The sequence below is a fragment of the Anopheles cruzii genome, chromosome 2, assembly GCF_943734635.1.
Source record: "Anopheles cruzii chromosome 2, idAnoCruzAS_RS32_06, whole genome shotgun sequence".
NCBI lineage: Eukaryota > Metazoa > Arthropoda > Insecta > Diptera > Culicidae > Anopheles > Anopheles cruzii.
In genome coordinates this window covers 48329970-48338759 of record NC_069144.1, presented here as the reverse complement: position 1 = coordinate 48338759, position 8790 = coordinate 48329970, and the positions used below count along the sequence as shown (strand labels likewise).

At 53.6% G+C, this 8790-nt stretch overlaps 2 protein-coding genes across 2 annotated transcripts; one reads left to right on the top strand and one right to left on the bottom strand.

The window, feature by feature from the left end:
• The first annotated feature begins 312 nt into the window (after window positions 1–312).
• On the top strand, window positions 313–5016 carry LOC128268771 (U1 small nuclear ribonucleoprotein 70 kDa). The gene is made up of 6 exons (XM_053005980.1): window positions 313–593; window positions 665–847; window positions 919–1063; window positions 3266–3517; window positions 3589–3957; window positions 4235–5016. Exons 1-6 carry the CDS (start codon window positions 450–452, stop codon window positions 4411–4413), a joined length of 1272 nt encoding a protein of 423 aa, XP_052861940.1. The 5' UTR covers window positions 313–449; the 3' UTR covers window positions 4414–5016.
• A 104-nt stretch (window positions 5017–5120) lies between these two features.
• On the bottom strand, window positions 5121–8445 carry LOC128277665 (uncharacterized). The gene is made up of 2 exons (XM_053016161.1): window positions 8276–8445; window positions 5121–8201 (listed from the first exon to the last, which is right to left on the bottom strand). The coding sequence occupies exons 1-2, from the start codon at window positions 8443–8445 to the stop codon at window positions 5237–5239; spliced, it is 3135 nt and encodes a 1044-aa protein (XP_052872121.1). The 3' UTR covers window positions 5121–5236.
• Between the last annotated feature and the right edge of the window lie 345 nt (window positions 8446–8790).

Here is an 8790-nt window from a genome sequence, read left to right as displayed (position 1 = left end):
GAAAAAGAGCCACACCGTCAGAGCGGTACGATCGGAACGGGAGAGAATGAAACCATTCGGCATCAGCCAGCCGAAAGGGTGATTCCATATTGTAATTTAGGTTCCTGGGAAAGCATGAATAATTCTTTGTGTTTTTGTCCACAATTGGTTTTCGAAAAGAAAATCTAGCATTTCATGGCGGACATATTTTGCTTCAAAGTAGTGTGCATAGTTTTCACCGGGCCACTCACATCTTTGACGCATCATATTTTCACGCATCTTCTTTCACTTCTTCTTTTTTAATGGCTGCTGCAGCGCGTTTGTTGAGCGGAATCCAAGAAAACATTGGTTTCTAAAGTTCACAATGTTCTGAAGCGCTGATTCGACGCAGATCGCTTAAACAACGGAGTGGAACGGATTGAACGAAGTAAAAACAGTGAACAGTGCGTCGCGGACGGTAATCGCTTACAATGACGCAGTATCTGCCACCGAACTTGTTGGCCCTGTTCGCTCCGCGCGACCCCATTCCGTATCTTCAACCTCCGGACAAGCTACCGCACGAGAAGAAATCACAGGGCTACCTGGGAGTCGGAAGTTTTCTCGAGTGCTTCGAGGTAAGTGCGGTGTGGGATTCAGCAACTCGGTCGGTCGGTTCTCTAAATGCAACCCCCTTTTCCTATACCAGGATCCCAAGGACACTCCTCCGCCGACGCGCGTCGAAACACGCGAAGAACGCATCGAGCGGCGTCGCCGGGAGCGGGCCGAGCAAGTGGCGTACAAGCTTGAACGTGAAATCGCTACCTGGGACCCGAACCAGCTCCTGGAGGCCACGGAAGATCCCTTCAAAACACTATTCGTGGCACGCATCGTAAGTATTGCGCTGGCTTCCTCACCATGCATTCCCGCGTTAGTAAAGTGCTTACCTGTCGCACCTGCCAGAACTATGACACTTCCGAGTCGAAGCTGCGGCGAGAGTTCGAAATCTACGGCAACATCAAGAAGATCATCATGCTAAACAACAAGAGCACGGGCAAACCGCGCGGATACGCCTTTATTGAGTATGAACATGAACGAGACATGCACGGTGAGTACTGGCCGCGGGGTTATCTCTTACGGAAGGAAGGCGCATTTCGTAACAAAACTCCTCTAGGAATCGCATTCGGTTCCGAATCCATCCAACGACTGACCGATCCTGTCTGTACGTTCCGAAGCGCGAATCTCGGGGTCCTAGGTCATTGTAAGTGTGCTACGGCAGAGGGTAGAACTCTAGAGCTAGAGAGCCGACCCGGCAAAACAATTGTTAGGCGATTTTCTGTTTCACCGGATCATCCGCCCAAGCGAAAGATCCTCCATTCGCTTTCCTGTCCGAGGTTGAGGGGCTGGTCAAAAAAGAATTGAACCAAAATGCTGCAAATCTCAGCAGCGTTTTTCACTTCGCCCCTTCGGTAGGTTTGGGCTGTGCGGCGAAACCTAACCTAGTCACGGGACTCAACTGACCTGCGTAGGTTTGTATCAGTTGGCCATTCAAGACCGACCCGCCGCCGGTCTGGTAAGAGGTGTACCGGCAAAGTATAAGGATTCCGTCGAGCTCTTCCGTTTCTTTCCGATTTACTTCCAACAGCAGCAACAGTCGTAAAAGATCAGGCTTTTGGGAGCGTTTTGGTAAGTGGATAAAGCGACGAATGATCGAATTCGATCGAGGTGTTTTTGATTGCGGAACAGAGCACTCCTTTAGGGGAGCCGCTCGTCCCTCCGAAAAGGGGGCCCTTTTTGGCGGGAGATCATACTGCAGATCAGAGTTGCCTGTTTTTGTCTGGGGATGCGACATGATCATTCACATGCTACCAACACACCGCAGACCACGGAAGCGCTTTCTTGCGATGTAAGTGTCCTTTTTTAACTCTCGAATTTTTGGTAAGCATCGGGTATGGTAACATTGGTGTGTGGCATGCGGCGGGCCATATGTAAGTGCACGATCGAAAGTAAGTCCTGCATATAAATATATTACACCTAAATATATTATGATGTGTACCCCATTCGCGTGGTTCTGAATCCTGAAGCTGGCCGCTGCTGCTGCTGCTGCTGTTGTGTGTGTGCGCGGTTTGTATTCGATGCCAAGGAGTTACGATCTGATATGGTAACATTGTAAGACGTATTCTCGTAAATTATGCCCTCAAAACCTATCCTTAAACACTGCCAACCGAAAAGGCAACGGTTGCATGGTGACCCTGCAAATTCTCAGTTTTGCAAGGTCCTCGCCCCACCCGTGGGTGGTTAGGTTTGTTCTGCGCATTAGCAACTTTTGCCATCCTCCATAACGTAAGTATGGTGCGCACCGCAGGTAAACGGTAAATGAAAAGTTTAGCAGCAACGTGTACAAAAAACGTAAGAGCAATACACCAAACACCACAAGTGGGGCCAGTTCTTTGGAGCAAACGCCTCACAGGAAGTGTCGGTTCGGTTTAGCTGGAAAGATCGAAGCAAAACAGAAAACGTCGATGGACACCAATACACTGTCGCACTAGTAGCGTCCGTTTATTTTATCCCCTTTTCCCACGAATTGTAAGTAAATCTCTTTTGGACCTTCGTGTACTCCATTCGTCCCGGGTAGGTATCGATCGATCGATCGACCGCGTGCGATGCAAACCCCGTAGGATCGTGTATTCTCTTTCCGCGAAGTAGCATGATCTAGATCGATGAAAAGCCCCTGACGATCGGTCGGTAAGAGCACGGGTCTGTAATCGGTTCCGTTCCTTATTCTCAAACGTTTTTTTTTAGTTATCTACCCTTTTCACCTTCAACTGTTTACTTTCATCGTGTTACATCATCATACTACCAAAAAAAAGCTTCTTCCCTTCTGTCTGCCGATGTTGAGGCAAGCTGAAACTCTGTGCTCGTTTTCAAAGGCAAAGACTGAATCGTACGGAACGAGTTGCCGGGGGAAGATCGTTTGGCGCGTTTGTAAAGTTCCTTCCCCTTGCTATCTGTGTGTTGTTGTGTTTATCACGATAATGAGGATCACGATCACGAACCCTCCTGTGGCAGGGTGCTCCTGCTATTACCATTGGCAGGTGGCACCAGCACCGTATGCCCGTTTTGTACTATTTTCTTTTTCTTTCGACTCTCTTTTTCCTGGCCGTCCCTTCCGCGAAATGGCGCTAAAATGTTATGTGTGTGCCCGCGCACCCCCCCTCAAATGTGCGCCTGTCTATGATCTGTCTGTTTGTGTCACGAAACTGAAAAACTCCGGCCTGCGCATCCTATCTTCGGTCTTTGGCAACGACAGCGGCCTACAAGCATGCGGATGGTAAGAAAATTGACGGTAAGCGTGTGCTGGTGGACGTGGAACGGGCCCGCACGGTGAAGGGTTGGTTGCCGCGACGGCTCGGCGGTGGTCTAGGTGGTACCCGGCGCGGTGGACCGGACGTGAACATCAAACACTCGGGCCGCGAGGATAACGAGCGCGAGCGGGAACGCTATCGGTTGGAGCGCGAGCGAGAGGATCGCGATCGTCGGGAGCGGGATCGTCCAGAAAATCGTAAGTCTCGCGCGCTCTACATTTCTTCCGTTGCAGCAGACTCACAGCCAGCTTTCCGTGCTTGTTTGCAGGTTTCGAACGACGCAGATCTCGTTCTCGTGATCGCGAACGTCGCCAACATCGTAGCCGCTCGAAGGAGCGTCCACGGCGGCGGCCCCGCAGCCGCGATCGAGAAGTGGAAGAGCGCGAACGCTGGGACAAGGACAAAGAACGAGAGCGCGACCGCGATCGCAGTAGGGAACGGGACAAGGATCGCAAGCGAAAGCGCAGCCGATCGCGAGAGCGCGAGCGGGGTGAAAAGAGCCGGCACAAGCGCAACGACCGTGACCGGGAGCGCGACCGTGGTGAGCGCAGTGGCGCCGGAAACGTCGTCGATCGCAAGGAACGCAAGCCGGAGTTCCGTGATGGGGAAATCAAAATCAAGGAGGAACCGATCGATGGTAAGTGTTGATGGGCGGTGGCGTTTCCACCACACACGCAACGTTGTTTCGTGGAGGTTCGTAGAGGGCAATAGGCACTCTCCACGTGGCTCTACGGTTGCAAGAGAAAGCAAGCATTTTGCGGGCGAAATTCCAGGGCTATCAGTTGTGAAGCAATTAACTGTTTGGTAGTATCTAAGTTTCGTACATTCAATACTCGTACTCCTGTTGTGGTGGTCTCATTTCGAGCTGCGAGATATTCCGCTACTGACGGCATTTTTTCTGGTTTTTTCCACAGACTATCCGGATTACAGTGCCCAGTACGCACAGTACCAGTCGCAGGTTAAGTATGAGGACGGCGAGGAGGAGAAATATCGTCCGCACGATCATGAAGCTAACATGCGGGCTGAAAATGGTCGCGGCTACGGCGGAAACGATGGCGAGGAGGGTGAATACGACGATAGGCAGGGTTACTAGTAAGCACGCGAGGTTGACGGGAGTGTCGGTAAGCAGCGCGGAGGCGGGTCGTCGGTGGAGTCTTTCCCGTACACGCCATCTTCCGGCGTAGTGTTAACAGCGTTAGTCTGTAGCTTCTCAAACTGCTAGAGAATCCTTTTTTCTGACTACCACATTCGACGTTTTCTCAACGTAATCATGCAAAACACCGAAATTGTGGACCTTAGAAGAGACACGTACCCAACAATGGGAACGGAGTAAGAAACGAGGTCGATCGGAAGCTTCCCTTCCCGTTCATTAGTTTTGCACCATGCATCCGTTGGGTCTGTGTGCGTTTTCCAACACCGCAGAGTTGAGGTAAGAGGCGCAAACCGTCGGCATGAAGCGCGAGGTACGGGTGGTAAGATTGGCCGCGTGTTCGTTGATGCATTTATCGGTAAGACACGCACAAGCGCGGACGGTAAGGAAGGTAACTTTCGTTGCTCACGACTCTTATAGCCGAACCTGTACCCCTTGTTCCGGCCGGCAGTCGGTGCGGTGACTTAACGGTGATCCAAACGGTAACATTCAACATTTTGTAGCACTGTACTTTTGAATAAGCAAACAATAAATTGAACGATTACGTTAAAGGAACAACCTTCCATTCGTTTTGGCTCTCGTTCCGGCCCCATGTGAAAGAAACTCACCACCTCAACTAGCTAACTGTATTTATTTGCATTTTAGAAGGCAAGAACATGTGTTAGAACATAAATGGGGACACTGCGTTCATTATTACGTAATACTGACTATGCTGCAGGAAAGTAAAGCTGGCTCGAGGGCCAAGCCCCCTCGCTCGTGATGTCCGTCATTCGACCAGCCGTTCCTTCGAAAGGAACTTTAACAGTGTGGAATGTTCGTTTGGATGCTGCTGTCCGGTGACCCCTTCCTCGGTCGGGACCGAGTTGAGTGGCGACTGGCTAAGATTAGTCCGTTCGTTCGTTGCATTGTCCGCGGTAGCCTTCGAAGCGTCGCACTCTAGGAGGGGCTTAAGTTCCTCGTGCATCATCGTAACCGCTTCGCCCGGTTTACCGCTCACCGCTGGCAGCGATTTGATTTCGTTGTTATTGGTAAGCTTCTCGGCACTGCCGTGTGCCGAGTTGTTGTGACTGTTGCCCCGGTGTGGCGTGTTCAGTACTTTCACCAGCGTTTTCCGCTCGTGCGCCGGAATCACGCGCAACGGTTTCCGTTCCAGCGAGTGCGTCCCGTCGTTGGTGGCCGCAAGTCGTTCGTGTAGTTTCGTGATGTCCTCGAACATCTCCGCCGACAGCGAGTCGGACCGTTCGCGCCCCTTACCGAACGGATACTGGCGCTGCAGATCGTACCCGAGAAACCCATCGGATCCGCGGCGCAATCGCCGGTCCGGTTCCTCAAACTCCTGTCCGAACGATGGCCGCAGAACGTTGTGCCGCGAGAACCAGCTGCCAACGTCCTCGATGCTTTCTAACCGTTTCCGAGTGCCTCCCTCAGTGGTATGCTTCTCGGTGGTGGGCTCAACCTCCTCTTCGGTCGCTTCCAACTGCACGGTTGACCCGCCGTCGGATTCGGCCCCGAACCATTCGTTCATGTACTCGATACTATCGCGACGCCGATCGCTGCGGACGTGCGGCGGGATGGCGTCAACCTTCGGTGGCTTATCGGTCAGTTCTGACTTTTCGATCTTTTCAAACTCAGGATCGAAACAGTCGTCCACATCGGACGACTTGTTGGACGATGATGCACTTGACCCGACCAGTTCGATCTGCACGTTTTCTAGCTTGTCCGAGGTGCCACTGCTGACGACGCTGCTGGAGCTCGCGTTGGACAGTTTCTCCTTCAGCTTCGCCACGTTCGGATTCACGGGATGCGGATCGTTCAGTTCCGCGTTTAGGTGCTCTTCGAGGAACGCTTGAAACTGTTCGATGATGTTTTCCTTATTGTCCGACGCACTGTAAACCCGGTCCAAAACGTTAACCACATCGTGATGCTGCAGCACATTACTGGATTCGATGAACGATCCGAGGCAAAACTTGCGGAGTGTCGAATCTTCCGGCTCAACACTGTTCTTCGTATCGGTGGCCGGCGACGACTCGCCGACGGTCGAAGTGTCCGAACGTCTGCGAATCGGCACCTCCGGTGGCTGGAGGCCACTGGTCGAGGTGACCACCTCTGTGCCACCGATCGTAAAGCTGGCATTGTTGGCGGCTGGCGGCTCGAGCGTTGGCGTCGGTGTCCGGTTGGGGACACCGGGTGTTTCCAGCGATTTCCACGATATTTTGCGTGTCATTAGCTTCGATTTCGGTTGCACCAGCTCGTCCATACCAGCGTGGTGTACGTAATCTTCCGGCGTGAAGCGCTCCACGCAGATCCGCGAACGCTGCAGGTCAACGGTCGAGAACGATCCGGAGCTGGAGCTCTTGGAGAGCGTTGGCCGTTGCGGAGTGTCCGGACGGGGTGGCGTTTCCTTGCTCAGGTTCTCCGTGACCGGCATCGATATGATCCGCTTCAGAGTGCGCGGCGAGTGTGCCTTCGGACCGTCCTCGACCGGCCCGGTCGCCGGTGTTCCCGTCGAGTCTTTGGACGGCTGCCGGTCGAACTTGGACTCGGAGTGACTCTTCTGGAACTTGGGCGGAGCCGGCGGTGTTGGCAGGCTCTCCCGTTCCTTGGACTTTTGCTTCGTCCTGGCGGGCCTCACGATCGCCGTCGACTCACTGCCGTCCGAGTCGCCGGGTGACCGGTTGGCCGTCGCCGCCTCGTCCTTATCGTCCAGCGGTTTATATTTGGTGAAATCACGGCTTGGTTTTCGCGGGGCCACTTCAATCGAAGCTTCCGTCAGAATCACGTTCGCTTTCGGTTCCTCTCGCTCGTGCTCGTGCAGCTTCTGGTGGAGGTGATCGTGATCGTCGCAGATGTGGCGCGATTTGCGTCGTTTCGGTACGATCAGTGGTTCCTCGATCGGTTTCATGCCCTCGTACCGGACACTGTCGTTGTAGTCGGTCAGCATGGCCATCAGAAACTGGGCCCTGCTGCCGATCTGCCGATTCATCACCTCGTCCCGAGGCTTGGGTTTACCATTGGCTGTCGAGACCCCGTCCGTTGTCGCAGTATCTTTCGCGGGCTGGCTTGTGGTGACGTTGTTGGCCATCTTTTGCTTCTCGCTTTTGTGGTTTGCCTCAACCACCACCACTTTCGGGACGCTCGTTTCCCTTTCAACAAACGCCTCAATCTTATCCACGTCGTCCGATTTGGGAATCGATTTTTTCTTCTGTCCCGCGTTCGACCCGGCGGTGACTGCGGTGGCCAGTGCGTCACTCTCCGGGGACAGCGAGTCGGCCAGTTGCTCGCCGAAGAACCGGTCAGATTTCCGGTTGCCAACGCGCGGTATCTGCGATGAGGTCGGCTTTTCCAACTCGGCCGTAGTCGGCACCTTCGAGAAGTCACTGAACGCATCGTTGCTGGCGTCGATCTCGAAGCAGGACGTTTGGCGGGCGGGAAGGGCCGGAGCTTCGGGCCGTGGCGGCGGTACACTGGCCGGCCGACCGCCGGGTGTAACATCGCACGAATGCCGACGACTTTCGCGCCCAAACACATCCTGGAATCCGTTCTTCACCTTCAGTGACTCATCGGACCGGTACCGACCGTCGAGCGTAGAGCCCCGTTTCTTGCGTGGCGGTGCTACCGGAGGCTGCTCGGTGACCGGAAGCCCCGCTGGCCCGTCGGGAACGTGCAGTCCGACGCTCTGCCACCCGGTGGATGTCGTGTGGCCTGCGGAGGTTTTCTTGGACGCATCGACCCTGCCCGCGGGGAAAAAGGAACGCTCGGTGAGTCAGGAAAGGTAAACGGCTTTAGTGGTCATGGCAAGACTTACGCGCTGCGTGTGAAGTACGTTTTGCGCATCGGATGGGCTTTGCCCTTGCCAATTCCGATACCGTTCGGACAGATGATGCTGCTCAGGTTGCTGGTGAAGCTGGTGTTTCCGGTGGTGGTGGTGCCTGGCGATGAGCTCTGATTCGGTTGCTTACACAGTACGTTTCCCATCTACAACGGAACAACAATAGAGGCGTGAACGACGAGTCGCCCAGTGCAATGACATAATGGGCGGGAGCTCGAGAGTTCACACACTTCACTCCGCCGTTAAATAAATTCAGTAAAACCGACTTCCGAATCGGTCGGTCAGAGAAGCCAGTGGACTCCAGTGGTCATGTGTGTGGGATAAGTAGTATTCCCTTTTCAGGAAACTTGCTATTAGTCATCGAATCAAGCATGTGCGCGTTGTTGAAAGCTTGCCGCAGTGAGTTACATACATTTTAGGGTTGTTAATAAGGTAGTGCGTGGCTTACGGAACCATCGGACATTACGCTGTCTATTCTTAGCCATTTGTCA